The sequence below is a fragment of the Halictus rubicundus genome, chromosome 15 (assembly GCF_050948215.1).
Source record: "Halictus rubicundus isolate RS-2024b chromosome 15, iyHalRubi1_principal, whole genome shotgun sequence".
NCBI lineage: Eukaryota > Metazoa > Arthropoda > Insecta > Hymenoptera > Halictidae > Halictus > Halictus rubicundus.
In genome coordinates this window covers 6,841,273-6,857,541 of record NC_135163.1, presented here as the reverse complement: position 1 = coordinate 6,857,541, position 16,269 = coordinate 6,841,273, and the positions used below count along the sequence as shown (strand labels likewise).

At 40.8% G+C, this 16,269-nt stretch overlaps 4 protein-coding genes across 5 annotated transcripts; 1 reads left to right on the top strand and 3 right to left on the bottom strand.

Annotated features, from left to right (window-relative positions):
- Positions 1–1,089: 1,089 nt before the first annotated feature.
- Positions 1,090–2,527, bottom strand: LOC143361849 (uncharacterized). Its single transcript, XM_076801543.1, has 2 exons — positions 2,324–2,527; positions 1,090–2,164 (listed from the first exon to the last, which is right to left on the bottom strand). The coding sequence occupies exons 1-2, from the start codon at positions 2,355–2,357 to the stop codon at positions 1,431–1,433; spliced, it is 768 nt and encodes a 255-aa protein (XP_076657658.1). The 5' UTR covers positions 2,358–2,527; the 3' UTR covers positions 1,090–1,430.
- A 525-nt stretch (positions 2,528–3,052) lies between these two features.
- Positions 3,053–5,529, bottom strand: LOC143361824 (uncharacterized). Its single transcript, XM_076801515.1, has 3 exons — positions 4,995–5,529; positions 3,670–4,232; positions 3,053–3,439 (listed from the first exon to the last, which is right to left on the bottom strand). The coding sequence occupies exons 1-3, from the start codon at positions 5,517–5,519 to the stop codon at positions 3,370–3,372; spliced, it is 1,158 nt and encodes a 385-aa protein (XP_076657630.1). The 5' UTR covers positions 5,520–5,529; the 3' UTR covers positions 3,053–3,369.
- Positions 5,530–6,694: 1,165 nt separating this feature from the next.
- On the top strand, positions 6,695–10,786 carry Pkaap (A-kinase anchoring protein pkaap). 2 transcript variants are annotated; one of them, XM_076801514.1, is made up of 10 exons: positions 6,695–7,359; positions 7,766–8,233; positions 8,393–8,528; positions 8,600–8,723; positions 8,795–9,082; positions 9,195–9,309; positions 9,441–9,609; positions 9,669–9,742; positions 9,820–9,872; positions 9,957–10,786. In XM_076801514.1, exons 1-10 carry the CDS (start codon positions 7,335–7,337, stop codon positions 10,044–10,046), a joined length of 1,542 nt encoding a protein of 513 aa, XP_076657629.1. In that variant the 5' UTR covers positions 6,695–7,334; the 3' UTR covers positions 10,047–10,786. The 2 variants fall into 2 exon arrangements, with proteins under 2 accessions (XP_076657629.1, XP_076657628.1); XM_076801513.1 differs by having other exon boundaries at positions 6,699–7,359; positions 7,766–8,528.
- On the bottom strand, positions 10,240–15,484 carry LOC143361825 (G-protein coupled receptor 143). Its single transcript, XM_076801516.1, has 6 exons — positions 14,867–15,484; positions 14,691–14,802; positions 14,403–14,497; positions 14,144–14,322; positions 13,651–13,978; positions 10,240–13,588 (listed from the first exon to the last, which is right to left on the bottom strand). Exons 1-6 carry the CDS (start codon positions 15,014–15,016, stop codon positions 13,364–13,366), a joined length of 1,089 nt encoding a protein of 362 aa, XP_076657631.1. The 5' UTR covers positions 15,017–15,484; the 3' UTR covers positions 10,240–13,363.
- Between the last annotated feature and the right edge of the window lie 785 nt (positions 15,485–16,269).

Genomic DNA, 16,269 nt, shown 5'->3' with positions numbered 1-16,269 from the left:
GGCTCGTGGGAGCTCAGCCTTTAAACCTCAAAAATCAACATTCCTTATTTCTGGTTTTTCGTGACTGAGCTTTTGCCATCGCGTTCGTCTCGTTTTCCTGATTAAAATGACACCAAACACGATATAATTACGATCATGATTACTTGTGTTAACAAGCTTTACATTTTACAGAATTCGTGTCTCCACCATGAATGACGTGAAACGATTCGAAGGGAAGTATGGCTGAAAAACGAGGAACACGATCATTCTGACCGGTTTACCGACGAACCGTACGCACATGGTTGCGTGTCGAACGCGATAAGGACGCGCGTGTTCCGCGTGAGTGTGCACGCGAGCGTGTGCCTAACCCACACGTGGACAGAGAACCGATTTGTAAAAGGGCAACGGCCTCGTGTGGCCTCACCGAGTTCATTTCCCCGTTCCTCTTGTCTCACAGTCGCCGCCTATTACCGTAACCTTGGCCTTGCTTTCACATTTCTGCCACGCTTGAACTTCCCTTGAACCGTCCTCTTCCTGGTTCAAACTCGAACGACTCCTGCTGGCCTCGCGAAATATCCGAATTCGTTGAACTTGCTCCGATCCAGCCTTGAAAAGGTTCGAATTCCTCATTCTTTGTTATGCGAGCGGACAGAGGACGAGAACGAGGAAGTAAATACGACGCGGAATGATTTAAAGCTCCTGGCTGCGGCGCTAGTTTACCGAAGAGCGCTGAGGAAGTCTATAAACATCCTTCTAGACTGACGATTGCACAGAGAGTCATCAAAAATTACCTTCGTTGCAGTCCCATAGCCGTTGAACCCTTGAATCCTTGTACGGTGTGCTGGAAACCCGTTTTTCATCGCCAACGTTGAATATTTAAAGTTTCATATTTTGAAAAAATTTGGATACATCGATTAATAACCCCTCGAAGCTTCAAAATCCAAAATATTAGTCATTTTATATAATTATGTGTGCGGGAACATTGCTCTGAAGACAAAATTCAGAAATGCAAAGTGGAAACAATTATTCTGAGAACCCACTATGGAGAATGAAATAACAGGCTTTATATATGGGCGTATTTGAGAAGGATTTACACTGCTTATACAATTTACAACTAGTACAAACAACCATATTTTTCCATAATTTATTTCCGTTTTCGTGGTACAGTAAAAATGGGTGTGATATAAATAATGATAGTAGAAAAATGAGAGCGGCTCTTGAGTGCAGAAACTTGTATACATAATACATATATATATCACAATAATTATATACCTCCCGGTGACTAACAACGTGACACCCAGTCGCATACATTATACCACTGACCTCGACAAAGATCGTCGCAGTAGTACATGTTTACAAACGGTAATCTACAAAGATCCGTCACGATCTATCAACTACCAAAGAACTACTAATCGATCGAGTACAGAAAGGAGACACGTAACCTAAGAATCTCAATAAAAATCTTTGTCCTCCTGACAAGTTCCCGACTTGTCCCTGTATCTTCCAGGTCCGCAATTTTCAACGCCATCGCCGAGCAACACCAGCTCGTCGCGTTTATTGTCCAACTCGTTTCGTTCCTCGGACAAGACTGACAAATCTTTTTCTTCTTTTTCAGACAGCTGCTTCTTCAGGGATATCCCAGGCCTGGCCGCTTCGGACGCTTCTTCCTTAGCCGTGAGATCATCAGCCTGATCGAGGGCTTCCACCGTTGAGCCCACGCGAGCCTTCTTGCTCCGTTCGATCAGTTTACGGCTCTTCTGATTCCTGGACCCTTTCTCCAACGCTGTGCTATCGATGGACACCTCTGGAGCATCTTTCAAGGTCTTCAGGACCTCCAGGACCTCGGTAACTTCAGCTTTTAATATTTTAGGGTGTTCACTACTCGCCGCGGTGTCTCCGTCCTTCTCTATGCGGACTATCTCCACGTGGTAGGGCTCCCTACCCTCCTCCTTCTCGTCGGTCTCGTAAACAGTCACCTCCGATGGTTTCCCCAGCTCCTGCTTTGTCGCGCTATGCCTGGCGCCTAACGAGCCTAATATGTTGACCACGCCGTCGGTGAACGAGCCCGACACCAGCAGCAGGAAATTCTCCAATTTTGTGTCCACGTTCAGCTCGCCTGTTTGACGCTGATCGTAGCTCGCTGGCGTTCCCTCGATGCTGATCGTCGACAATCCACTCAGTATGCCTGCGAAGATCAACAGTTAGGCTCTGAGACATTGTTGGAACTCATCGCTCTATCTAATAACACGCAGGAATGTGAATCTTAAAAAAATTCCAGTATTCCAGATTCCAGTCTACTGGAGTGAAATTAGAGAACTCAGAGAAAATTGGTGCATTAGCGTACCTGACAGCAAGAGGAGTCTGGTTAGGGGCACCATCTCGCCGAAGCTCCCTGGATCAGCTCGGATCGGCTGAGCTGAGCGAAGTCTGATCCTCGACTGTGGAAGATCCGTCCGCTTCCTTGGCAGCCGCGGATCGCCACGTATATGGATCGAGGGAGCATCACTGCTGGAGAGGGTAACAAGACTCGCGTGGTCGCCGATAGTCTTAGCCGGTTATCATCGCTCGTACACCAAGACGGGTTACGTAATTGCCCGATATTTTTATCCATTTTCTTGCGCGTGCAAGCATGAGAAGGGGACGCTACGTTTCCCAGGATCGTCTACCTGCAGAGTCATTATCTCTATCCTTGAATCCTCTGAATGAAGTTCATTCATTCATACAAATAACCGCAACCATTGCATGATAACTTGGAGATTCAAGATAGCTCGCAATTATCTTCTCTGTCGGCCCCTTGGATAAATAGATCCAGAGAAGTATAAAGGTTCAACAATTTACAACAATTTAAGGCAATATAATTCGGTTTTAATCTATTGAAACGTGTGTAAAACCAGGAAAGCGTATGATGACAAGATTGTATTTATTCGGAGCTTGTACAAAATTCTTATTTCAATATGAGTTTGAGCGAGGAAATTTATATAATTATTGCGGATCTTTATGAGAAGTAAACATTGATTGTATCAATTGCAGGACCTAGGAATCAAATAGGAATTTCTTTCTGTAGTCGAGGAATTGCAGTTCGGTCTTACATCGACGGAGGATCAAGAAGGAAACATATACTGCAGAGTACAAGAAGAGTTTATTGCACCGCCCCTACAAGTTTGCAAACCAGGCCGCCGCCTATCTTATTTACAATGATAAAGTTTCGCGCGGGATTATGCACGACCACGAGCGAATAAGAATGTGGCGTGAAGCATGTGGGAACGGCGAGCGTTGGCTTGAGCAAACGAAGAACATGAATTCGACCGTTGAAATTGCACACGGCTACGCGCGTGGATCCCTGTCGAATATTCGTGGCACGTTTCAATCCGGTTGCGTCCAATGGGCTTCCTATGACGGCTGATGTTTCACGCTGCGCACCAAGCTGTCCAGGATTTTAGGTGCGAGCTCCATTGCGAGCCTGACGGACACAAACGATTCAAATTAAAATTAGCGTGGGCAGTACCCTCATAAATTAAACAAAGCTTTCGTACTGTTCCTCCGTATAAGCTCTAAATAATTTTCTATTTAACTCTCCGTGAACAACCAGAGTCTTCTACGTCCTGAACGAAATTTCATTCTCGAATTTCTGTCTTTACCGTGTTTATTTCTATAATTGGTACAATGATTACACCAATGAATTATACTCACGGTACGAGGGACAGTCTTCGGTTGCTCATCCGACAGCAACGACCTTTCCCATCAGCAGGGCATCCAGATCTGCACCGTTTCTTCGTCGGTCTGGTCGAGTTTCTCTGACGAGACAGTCCCAATTGTTGTTCCCCATTATTATTTATATTTTCGCCGATAGGCTTCTCTGTCTTCTCAACAGTCGCCTCTGTTGGCTCTTCGGTATTCAGCGTAGAAGTCTTGCTCGAGTCTTCAACAATTGAGTTCAACGCCGAGGACTCGCTCGAATCCTCAACAGTTGAGTTCAACGCCGAGGGCTCGCTCGGATCCTCAACAGTTGAGTTCAACGCCGAAGACTCGCTCGAATCCTCAACGGTTGAGTTCAACGTCGAAGACTCGCTCGGATCTTCAACGGTTGAGTTCAACACAGCAGACTCGCTGGACAAAGAAAGACTCTGAGTAGAATTGAGTGATTCTCCGACTTCAGGGTTCCCAGTGGTGTCCGAAGACGGCACGGATGTTGAAGTGCTCGTGGGCTTCGCCGTGAAGTCGGCATAGTCAGAATCGTAGAAGTAGTCGTACTCCTGAAAATCATTGGTAAAAAAAAAAGAACACAGCTGTGAACGTAGAAATCGGTATTGTTTCCTATCTGTCGAGATCAGAATCTATTGGAGATTGAAATCTCGAGGAACAAGGGCCCCTGGGTAGCTGCAACCGGATCGACAGGGCGGCGAGCGGGCACGGTATCTAAGGGCTGGGCAGAAAAACCACTCAACTTGTCCCTTCGTGTAAAATTGATACAACGACTACGGATTTCATGCATTTCAAACATTAGAAGAACTTGAAAATACTGTTACACTATTTTCAACCTATAGAACATATTCAGAAAGAAAATACATTTCTATTTCACTCCAGTTTCCTGCAGTTCAGGTAGAAAATGTTTATTTTGCATTAATCATGAGAAATCGTGTCTTGTCATACTACAATTTTCCATTTGTTCGCAGGATCAATTACACTGTCCAGCACCAATTTTGAAACTCGTCACACCGAAATATTCGTAGTACGTAAATATTAAAGAACGTATCGAACGAACACGAAGGACGGACGAAGGTTGAACCTTCCAGACCAAAGATAAAGCACTTTAGACTTGGCAAAGGTGTGAAACGAGGGTAATCGAATGGAACAACACCGTGAAACGCTGTCGCAACCCGACCGCCGATTAGAGAAGACGGAATAGTGTGTTTTATCGCGTCTTGTAACATAGTTTTTTTCGCGTTATCAGTCGTTATCTAGCGTCGTCTGTAGATCGGCGCGAGATGTGCCGTCTCGCAGGTGGTAGTCGTTACCGTGTAATCGTCAAGCAACTCCTTGTCGAGCAGTGCGATGATCTGCAGATCCTTCCAGTAGACCTGGACGTTCAGATCGCCGGTCTGACGTTGATCGTAAGTGGCCGGCGCGGTGATGCCGGTTAGAACGTGATAAATCAGCACGAGGAGGCAGGCGCGCGACAGCATCGTGACGAAATCCCGAAAAATGCACTGGAGAACCGTCGACAGGGCACAGACTGATCGGCGGTTGCGAGGTGGTGCGCCAACGATGGTCTTCCTTGATATAGTGGACAGTACGTCGGGAAACCGGTATTCTTTGTCGCCGAGAACGGTCATGGGTGCCTCGGGAGGTCCGCTGCCCGTGCCCGGACATTGGCCCCTCCGATACACCATGAACGCCTGTGTACACACCGTTCCCCGGCCGATCACAGTCGATTCCGATTTAACATGTCCAGATGCGTCGACCTTGGCGCGAGAACAATTCGGGACAAACCTCGAGACACCGGGGTCCTTGATCCAACCTAACTGTACATCGGCGAGCATCTTTTCGAGAAAGTCCTAACGCTCCTCGGTACCGTGGACGATCGACGTCTGAAGTCATAGCGCTCGACTTATGTAATTTCGTGACGCTAGATGGTGTCAGCGCTCGTAAATTACGCCTGGAACCACAGGTATTGAAATTTACAACTTGTGAACATTTCTCTGCGTTTCGGCAGGCGATTCTAACACACTTCGATGCGCAGAATTGAGACATTCAATTGAAAAACGAAATCATCTTCTTCGTCTATCTTCAATGGCTGTACATGTCTATCAACGAAAAAGATGTTTATTTCGGTTTGAGGGAAATTGATAACAGAAACCTTCGTCGCTAGTCTAACTGGTTATAGTACGAGTAGTACGACGTAACGCAACTCAGCCGTTTACTGAAAAATATTACAAAAATGTGGATAGAGACGTTCTCGTTATTTTTATAAAATAATGTAGAATAGTCACTTCTAGTGTACACGTAATATACATTTTGTCTACATTCACAGTAAATCGTGATCATATCACACTTTTCAGTCATTGAATAAGACGGAATCGCATTTGGAAACATACTGATAGTAAATAAGAATGCTGAATAACAATAACATTGAAGGACCTTAGTATGTTTACTTTAACTACGACCATACTATGTTCACTATTTACTACAAGTCTCAACCGTGATAAACGTATTCTGCTTTCATATTCTAAATCTTATACGTTTTCTCTGTCTGTGACTTTGAATGACCTTGGAATAATTATTGTCACTGAATTCCTAATGAAAGGGACTATCATTGTAGGTGTTTAAAAAAGGGTGGTTCCATTTAAAAAAGTCAAGGTGACCTTAATATCTCCAAAAAAATGACATAAATAGAAAATGTTTTTATGGCATCGTGTCAGCCCCATTGTACCATTCAACTTTGTCCTTACCATATTTTACGTATCTTTAGAAACAACAAAGATATTTGAGGTGGCAAACCGTTAGGCGACTCACCCTGTATACGTGTTTCCTAATACCGTCAAGCGAGGGTATTATGTAAAGAACATTTGCAACAACCTGTTATGATAAAGTCCTGAAAAGGTCAATTACCAAAATCGTTCGACAAAGGTTCGCCCGGACAATCGTGCACCCGGTGATCGGAGAAAGTATCAGAAAATCGAGATCGAGGTGAACGTGTTAAAGAGTGAAAATCACGGGAGCAACAACGTCGGCGGCGAAGACAGTTCAGTAAAATGGTAATGACGGTCAAACGCGAGATGCGCCGCAAAGATTTCTCTGTTGTTGCGAAACCTCTTAGAATAATCGCGTCCGAGGCACGGTAATCTTTTCCGCGAATTTGTCGACGTATCTGAAATGCGATTTCAATAAATGCGAATGATCGATTACGCGAACACTCGGATGTTTTGACGCGTGATCTCTCTTTCCGTGCTGTTCTTATCCCTGGCCGAGGGGAGAAAAAATAAAAAAAAAAAAGAAAGAAAGAAAGAAAGAAGACGAAGCAAATTCCCACGGAATCGGCCGCGGCCGACTGTGTGTATCGCTGTGTATCGATGCAACGAATCCCAGAGTCCCGAGTGGCAGTCGGTGATGACATTAACGATGCCTCGGTGAAATGTCATGTGCTGTGTGTGCGCGCGATCAAGGAAGTTCACCGTGTCGTTTTCCTAATTCAGTGTTCGGTGCCGTAGCCGAATCATAGCCACGCAGAATTTTCGCCTGCCGTTCTCGAACGGTCCTCGCGAACGATCATCATCTTTCTTTCGAGCTTCATCTCCGTCGTGTGTCACCGCATCGTCGCATCGCGTCGCCTATCATGTTTCCTTCTGGCGTGAACAATGTTTCCATTTTTTAAGAAGTCTGGTAAATATCCACTCCTCGCTTGAATCCCAGCCCGTTATTGTTTGACGTTCGAGCCCTCCTCGACCGTGTCGCACCTAACCTATACGCGAATAATATCTCGGTGGTTATAAACCAAAACAACGTCAGAAACATTACAGTACCTGTCGAAACCAAGGTCTGGCAGGCAGTATCTGCGTTCTGGATAGAAAGGAAATTTTTTCTTTTCGAAATGCGAACACGGTGAAACAAAACTCGAGGTTTACGTACGAGGCAAATAAACACACGAGTTTAATCGTTTCAGTTTATGTGTTATGAGAAAAAATTCGAGTTTACGTGAACATAATTTGCTTAACGTTAAATATTTTTTGTCAAAGCGTCAGTGCCACCTACAGTTTTCTCTACAGCGTTTGTTTGTTTGTTATTTCAGGGCGAAGTGACAAGCTCAGATCTTTGCAAGCTTCTCCTACAAAACCCACGAGTTCTGGGAACTTCCTCGGACATGTATTCAATGGAGGCTCGTTCGTTCAAACATCAACAGGTGCACAGTGCAGCCTTGAGGAGGAAGAGGAAGATCAAACTTTCAACGGAGAAGACACGTGGTCGTTCAGCTCACAATTATCCAAGACGCTTCCACAGATCCTCGCCGACAAAGGTGCTCTCGGTTATTTCATTCAGTTCATGGAGACGAGGAACTGTTTAGCTCTCATCAAGTTCTGGCTGGAAGTGGAGTGCCTGTGCAGTTCGTTTAATATACAAGAGACTCGGATGGAGAATGTCGGGTCGATAGATTATACGACAAACGATAATAGACTTTCTGGCACGGTGGACGACAATAAGAATTTCCACTGTCAGGTGACGCAGAATAACGGTGATGAAGTTGATAACACGTTGTTCAGTGAGTATGTAAATAATAATGATAAGAAATCAAATTGCAACGATATGCCAAAGACTAGTCAAACTATAAGCAGAACTGGACAATCAAATTACAACTGCAAGAGACGAGACATGACAAGGCAGGACGCGTTAAGAATTCATAAGAAGTATATCGTTAAAGATACATTGGGCATAAATCAAATTCCCGAAAACTTGAAGACAGAGATGGAGAAAGCTCTGGCTTGCGAAAATATCGAGCCTATGCTGCAGTGCCTATCAGCTGTTCAAGAAATTGTATACAATATATTAGAAAACGAGTGAGTATAACGCTCAAAGTGCACAGAAATCATTGCAGAGTGGATAATTAAAATTGAGATGTTTTTCCCAGGCACATCAATGACTTCTTGAGAAGCGAATTTAATTGCAAACATCAGATCGATGTTCTTACGAGCGGCAATGTGCAGTTGACAGACATACTGTACAATGAAACTGCTTTCTTTTACTTTATGGAGGTAAATTTCCCACGCTTGCTTACTTTGTATCTTTATCTTATATTTCCATTAATTATGGAATTGCGTTTCAGTTCATGGAACTCGAAAATAAACGAGAGCTACTGGACTTCTGGATGTCTGCGATCAACTACAAACAGAATTTGCTGGAGAAGAAGGACGCCGCAGATCCTGAGGAAGCCCAGGCAGACGCACTGATCATTTACGAAAAATATTTTAGCCTGCAAGCGACAAAGCCGCTTGGTTTCAGTGATATGATTCGATTCCAAGTCGAAGAAAATATTTGTCACGAGGATGGGGAGGGACCACGACCAGACTGTTTTGATAAGCCCTGTAAAATTGTATATAATTTTTTGAATAAGGTACGATCGAACCCTGATCTTACCCAGTATGGTGTAAACTTTCTCTGATTGTTATCAAAGTCACTCGTAAAGATTACAGCGTCATGTTGAGATAACATTCTACTTTTTCCAGCATTATCTACCTACCTTCTTATCGTCGCAGTTATATTACAAATACTTATCAGAGTTGATCAATACCATACAGAGCAGTCCATGCTCGAGTATGCACCCTAGGATAAAAAGAGCAGGTTTGCATACTTTTATTATACAAACTATGCTTATAGTTGTTATGGTAATAGCTGTGCTTCTGTTACATATGCATTTACAGCCCTTTCAAGATAACGAAGTTGTGCCACGTCATTGTTTTTGACAATTTCAGGTTCGGATTGTAGCAGCGTGAGTTCCATTAGTATTAATATGCAAAGTACCCTGCAGGCAGGGAATGAAGGAAAATCGGCAAACAGTAAAGGAGCCATGGGTGATGGTATGAACATTGACACCAGGCAACTTTACGATCCAGATTCCTTATGGAGACGTAATAAATATAGGTAATTAGATGAATAAGATCTTCTTTAGGCAAGATTTCAATGTCCTATCTGCTTTCTAGTTTGAGCGTCGGTTATATCGATGCCTTAGGAAGGTTTATAACTGAAATAGAACCAGATCCTCAAAGAAAGTGCGGTAAGTTCTTCAAGGCAATCGTCTTCTCTCAATACTATCACTTTGATAGCAATACTGATTAAACGAAACAATTTTAGAATCTCGATTAGCACGTGTTGTAAAAAGACTTGTACATATTGAAGACGACAAGGTGAGTTTTTAATTATGCATTTATCAATTGTGTCGGTGATCATGAAAGTAGTGTAGTGAAACTATAATGAATTTATATAATTAGGCTAAAGAAGAACTAGCGTGGAAGATCGCCGAAATGATCATTCGTGAAATAACATCGTTGACCCTGGGAGCATCGAATTATTCATCCTGATGACGGACACTACGTTACAAGGACATGGATTTCTTTTTTTGCATAATATACTTCGCACTTTAAACGAACAAAGGTAATTATCTTGTTTAACGCATGAATATTTTGCCTTTTCAATCGCGGATACGTTGCCAAAGTGCCAAATCGAACGAAACGAGTAACGTTTTATTATATTCTAAGAACAGAATTCAGTGAGTTTGCGTTTATGTTTGTCAATTATTGTAATTTTTATTGTTAATGTATTCTGTGTATGTTGTGACACGAGAACGATCTGTGCATTTAGATTGAGTCTACTATAAGATTACGATTGTGATCAACATAGAAGAATTATTCAGTACAGATATTATATTCATCTTTTCGCACTTGAGCTCTAGTTGCAGGATCATCATAATTTCGTTGTCAAGTGTTTCATAATTACGCGCGATAAATTCTCAAATTGATTGTTCCATTTCGTTTGTGAACGGTCGAAATACTTTGTGACTCGATGAAGTAGCATAATTTTCTTTATTCGAAGCGTCGTGACGATTTAGGCGATTGAAGATGATCATTTTGTACTGCTTTATACTTTGATGAGATTAAATGCGCAGTATTTTCTTCAGGGGAGATGATATTACCGATGAACGAAGCCTATTGCTTTGTGTTCAATCATTGTGCTAATTTTTCAATCGTTTGACTGCCAAGTACTTTCGTAGTTTAAGTTTTATGATTTGTCTTGTAACGTTCTTGATGGGGAATATTTTTCATTTGAAAAAAAAAAAAGTAAGAAAAGACTAAAAAACAAATATTTTGCTACCAACGAATAAACCAGTGACGAAGTTTAGGACATATCGCTAAGATGTGATTAGAACGCAGCGTGTGTGGCTCAATATTCAGGAGAGTTTCACGAAAACGTAAAATTCGCTGTAATTATAAGAATTGTTAAGCTGCTAAGCCACGCTTAGGGTAGTCACAACCCCAAAGAATTTAGTAAAATAATCAATGTTTTTTCTACTAATACAAGTATCGTTTCCGTCTTAGTCCAGTGTCCTTTAACATTAGGTTTACGGGACACGTCAAGATGACGTATTCTAATATTTTTAATTTACGATAATTCAACAAATTGATTTCAGTGCTCCGTAAACCTGGTGTTGAAAACCTGAACACCCTGTTCGTTTCTCGGTAGAGAACTAAAAAATTGTTAAGATCTACAAACAAAAATTGTTCGGTCCCGAGGGTAAATTCTTCCATGTAATCCTTACGATAGACGTGTTATAGCAACTTGGCAGTATTCGTTCTAATTTACTCCAGGTAGATTGTGTAAGTAATGTATAAAGAAGTATGGAGAATCCATTTTGTTACTGTATGGTTGCAGACTCTTTATACACGATCAGTCTTATAACGTTAGTATTAGTAGATCGAGTAACTTAGCTTTACGCAAAGATTATTTTAGGAAAATTCAATATATTTTAGGAAAATTCAATATATTTTTAAACTGTGACTTTAACAAACGAACGATCTAGATCCTAAGCGAAACCATTTAAACTTAAGTGTATGAGATGCGAGACACAGTTCATGACTAATGTTGAATTGTTAGTCAGTAATGTTGCATCGTGCACATTTCCGTTTTTCTTGCGCGGACGAGCATTGGGTTGGACCGTAAATCACTTCTGTTGAAAATTTCCCTTGATCCAATGTTTTACAACGTAGGAAAATATCCGAGCATTTAGATTATTAGATTGCGGATTTTTATGCAGAATAAAAATTGTCCGAGTCAATTGTAAGAAACTGAAGTTATACAAAAGTGTAGTTTTTTTAAGGTTTTGCGAATAAGATTATAATGTCCTTAAATTCTTCCAATGTCTTTCCAGTTTTGCGCTTGATTTACTCGTTTTTGTCATAAATGCATAAAATCCGCAGTCCATTATCTATCAGAAAGTTAGTTATGACTCAACCCAACAATTTAATCATTAAGCTTTATTGTTTCCTTTTATTCCTGTGTACGCAGTACTTTGTCGCTTTGTACAGACAACAAAATTTTGTTTTCCACAACATATACACTTTTCATTATGCTTGTCGTGTTCAAGATGAAACTTGTCTTCGTATTTGTACAGAGTTTTTTGGTGCTAATATATATATGTATGTATATATATGCGTACACATATATATGTATATGGAGACAGAGAGCCAATTGTTCGAAAAATAATTAGTCTTTTAAAGAAGAAAGATGTACACAATGTCCCTAGAAGTTGCAGAAATCATTGAACGTTTATTACTAGCGATGTATATAAGGATTTTTTTATTAACAGGAGGGATGTTGTACGAATAAAAGTCTGTTAATCAAAAAAAAAAAAAACGAAACAAAAGAAATAGTCGAGATGTCTGTTTCGAGATTCAACGTACACTATTTTCTGAGATACACATTTTTTAAGAGGTGCTCCTTATATTAACTGCAACAAAAATAACGGTTGAAACGATCGATTTTTCAATTGTGATGTCGGTTATATTTATATACATACGTTAATACAAAACCGAGTGCTCCGCGTTAAATAGTTTGTAATTTGTAAAACAGCAACGCCTCAGCCTAAGAAACACTAGATGTACAAAAACAAAAGAGGAAGTTAAAACTGATTAAACGGTAGTATTGCGTATACATGTTCTCCTTACATGCGTAGAAAATAAAGCCTCTCGTATATGTAACAAGTAACAAATGTGCTCGTCGAAAAACAAGAGCACTTCTGGTTAGAGTGAAAAAAAAATAGTTTTCCCGTAAAGCTCCGTACCGAGTACTAATCGCTCGATTAATCTACACTCTAGTAATGCACTTCTGAGAAACCGTTAATACTCCTTATGTTTTATAAAGTTACGTAAAAAATTCATCGCGTTATATACAAAACTTCTACGTACATATATTTACAAAGTGCCCCGCGATTTTCTGGTAAATGTGTGCTAGTATGTTTCGTGGCTGGAGAAAATTTATTATTTGAGTTCTCGAGAATATTCAAAAATCCAGAAATTTATGAGAACTCGTCCCGACCCCAAATAAAATTCCCGACCCGGTATTTCAGAGTTCTCGTTATTTTTATAAAGTAATGTAAAATAGTCTTAAACCTAGTGCTAATACCGTTTGCACTAAGTAGTGTTGCATCGTATTTCTTCCAATCATGAAACTTACTGGTGATGTTTTGTCAGAAAACCTCAGGATATTCTGTACATTAATACCTAGCGTTATTCTCGTTAAATTTGTTCATATTGTAAGCAGCGATCGAGCACATTAGAAAAATATAGCTCCGTTTAAAAACAGCACGTAAAAAGTAGTCAATGGATTCGGATTATCACAGTTGTTAAAACGAAGACGATCCATTTATACTTGTATAGGGAGGACAGCCGAACTTGGGATCCAGTAATGGCGACGATTCCGCTAATCGTATACCAGAGTCCCCTCTAATAATCTGGCTGATGTTGATGCTGCCAATCTTCTGGCAACAATCTAATCGAAATTTTTCTCTTTTGCCCCATCTCTTGTACACGAGCGCGTTGAAGAACGCTTGGAGAGGGTTCGTGACAGCCTGTCGATCAAAAATTTCCGTTAATTAAATTCGACAGGATGATGATCGCCAGATATACATACCATTATATACCACAAAGTTATAATAGCTTTGATCGGCAGTTGGAACCACAAGGTCCACAATAAAATTCCGTTGATCAAATTCGGCAGCCAGCACACGTAATACACTACATTGGTCAACGCAAACTTGAGCCTTATCGTTTGCACCAGTTTCCTTTCCCTGCCTGTTATCTGAGCCAGACTGCAAGTGACTGCAGTCTGAAGATCCCGCGTCGACGCGAAATACAATACAGGATTAACGATCATAACTATTGTTAATAATACATAGGTGGCACAATAGTTTGGCAGTATGCGCAGTATGGCAGTGGACAAAGACGTCAAGTTGTGGCAGCTGGAAAGAACAAATTAATATGTTGCCTGAAATATCATAATACAGTATTCTCTCCATAAAAAACAGAGACTGAGGTTCAAGGTGTTCGGCAAGCAAGCTCAGCCTTTCAATTAAAACTTTTGCCATTGTATTCGGGTTAACTGAACTAACAAAGAAAAAGCTTACTTTGCATCTGGAATGTATAAAATTGCTAAACCGAATGTTGTGAGAATTGCAGGACATATCCACGCAAACGCATGGTAACAGGTGGGATGTCCAGATCTATCTCCAAGCAGTAACTTCATGTCTATGGCATAACATAGAGTCCAGATCCATGTTGCCATGTAAAAGTACTGTGTCCAAGCCTACAAATGAATATTGCAGATACTAATTCCAATATAATGATCACAAGGTACGTGTAACATAATATTTGAATGAAACATACCGATGACAGTGCACAGAAAACAACGCTGGAGGTATCATCCTCCATAGGCATTATCGATTTGAAGTTCATCCAAAGTGCTGACCTTATAAAAACCCCTAGAAATAAATGAAGAACACTTTTATAATCAAGAGGTCTTTGTTAACAAAGACCTATTTAAATAGGTATACATAAAAATAACCAATAACAACTTAGATGAAGTCAATGTTTACAAAGATTTAGAAGAATGTTAATTTAACAGGGTTGGGTGAGCGGAGCTTTGTACTCAATGTATTAAGAAGTATCGCATACCCAACGAGGCTAGAAGGTCAGCAATGGCAAGCCACATAATAATCTCTCGACCCCTGGATGAAGAAAAACTTTGCCATCGATGAGGCAGATTAGATGCTTCCCTTGGTAATATCTGGAAAATAATGTTGTCAATTATCACGGACAAAGAAAAATGAAGGAACAAAACTTTTGCTTACCTGATACACTGCACCCAGGATCCCTATCATAGATGAGACCATGCATACAATGTTATAGGCATCCGTGTTGAAGTCTTGCATGACCACGATTGCCATGTCCGTTCTATTTGAATGATGACAGCAGAACGTTTGTATCGTTGGATCGGCCATATTATGTCTGATTTCGGTTTCTTCAGCATTGATCGAAGGGACGATAAGAAAAAAACTATCGACGATAAGATAGAGAATACTTTAATTCGTAGCTTGCCGCGCGCCTCGAGTCCGGTCATGAGAATCGGCGCCGTGAGTTCATCGTCGATCCAGCGTCGTTTTACCACGATCCTTGCACCGTATTAATGAGGCCTCGCTCATTTTTTATCTCAGAACGAAGCCGTATGAGGCTTCCGGGACATCCGTCTTGACGCCATGCCTATTTATCTTTTCTCCAGCTTAATCTGTCTTTGCTTGTTTATCCTCCACTGGTAACGCAGACTTCCTCCACCTGATAAACATCGGTTCCGGGAGACGATTTGTTTAGATAAATCTTCTTCCTATTTAGATGAGATCGAGATTGTGAAAATATGCAACATTACAGTATTCTCAATGAGAATCTAAACATGAGGAAGCTGTAGAAATTTGGAACTTTTGCATTAGAAGAGAATACGGTTTAATTGTAATTTAAAAAAGGAAAGAATATGTTTCTTTAGAAAGAGGTAGCTATAAAAATAGTGTATTTTCTAACATTTGGATTTTTATTCATACATCTTTCTGGTCCTGTCAGAACGTATATTTTTGACTGGAAAATTGTCTACGTTTGCTTCGGAATGGAAAGACTTAAACAATTGCATGTTAGTTCTGGTTAGCACTGCTAACAAAGAGGAAATGAGAGTGTTGGCTGAACTCCAATTTTTGTTGACGCGACAGTGCTACTCCAAGCGGACGATAACCTCACTTATTCGTGATAAGACCAGAGACGAGGAATAACAGTAGACCAATAATCCAATGTATTTTCTTGGCCCACGTCCGCGGGGCTTTAGAGCACTTTAGAGGCCCCTACCAATCTGAGTCACACCCTACTGTATCGATGTATACAGTATCTTTTGTGTAGTACCAATATCACATGCATAAAAGTTACTTTGGCGTGCTTTAAAAGTTAGTCCGTATCTTCAGCACTATTAGCCATTTTTATTAAAAAAATTAGGTGACAAGATAGCCAAAGCGTTATTCGAAATTACACATACCATATCACATGTTAGTTCACTTTTTAAATGTACACGTTTAACATTGTAGTTTAATTGATGAGAAATAAAGAATATTAGTTACAGCAGTCAATGTGTTCTTCTTTTCCCACCCTGGACATGAATATCCGACATTAAAATTAAATTCGTTTTCGAAAATTTCGGGAACAGCAAAATTTTTGATAT

Excerpts from the sequence above, each read along its gene's own strand:
- LOC143361849 (XM_076801543.1), bottom strand. The coding sequence starts at position 2,357 with ATGGTGCCCCTAACCAGACTCCTCTTGCTGTCAG. Across the intron at positions 2,165-2,323 it reads CAGACTCCTCTTGCTGTCAG|GCATACTGAGTGGATTGTCG; the intron begins GTACGCTAATGC and ends TGATCTTCGCAG.
- LOC143361824 (XM_076801515.1), bottom strand. The coding sequence starts at position 5,519 with ATGCTCGCCGATGTACAGTTAGGTTGGATCAAGGACCCCGGTGTCTCG. Across the intron at positions 4,233-4,994 it reads AGTTGCTTGACGATTACACG|GAGTACGACTACTTCTACGA; the intron begins GTAACGACTACC and ends AATGATTTTCAG. Across the intron at positions 3,440-3,669 it reads CGAAGACTGTCCCTCGTACC|GCTCGCAATGGAGCTCGCAC; the intron begins GTGAGTATAATT and ends TGTGTCCGTCAG.
- Pkaap (XM_076801513.1), top strand. The coding sequence starts at position 7,335 with ATGTTTCCATTTTTTAAGAAGTCTG. Across the intron at positions 9,083-9,194 it reads TATATAATTTTTTGAATAAG|CATTATCTACCTACCTTCTT; the intron begins GTACGATCGAAC and ends TACTTTTTCCAG. Across the intron at positions 9,873-9,956 it reads TACATATTGAAGACGACAAG|GCTAAAGAAGAACTAGCGTG; the intron begins GTGAGTTTTTAA and ends TTATATAATTAG.
- LOC143361825 (XM_076801516.1), bottom strand. The coding sequence starts at position 15,016 with ATGGCCGATCCAACGATACAAACGTTCTGCTGTCATCATTCAAATAGA. Across the intron at positions 14,323-14,402 it reads TTTTCTGTGCACTGTCATCG|GCTTGGACACAGTACTTTTA; the intron begins GTATGTTTCATT and ends ATTCATTTGTAG. Across the intron at positions 13,589-13,650 it reads TAACTTTGTGGTATATAATG|GCTGTCACGAACCCTCTCCA; the intron begins GTATGTATATCT and ends TTTGATCGACAG.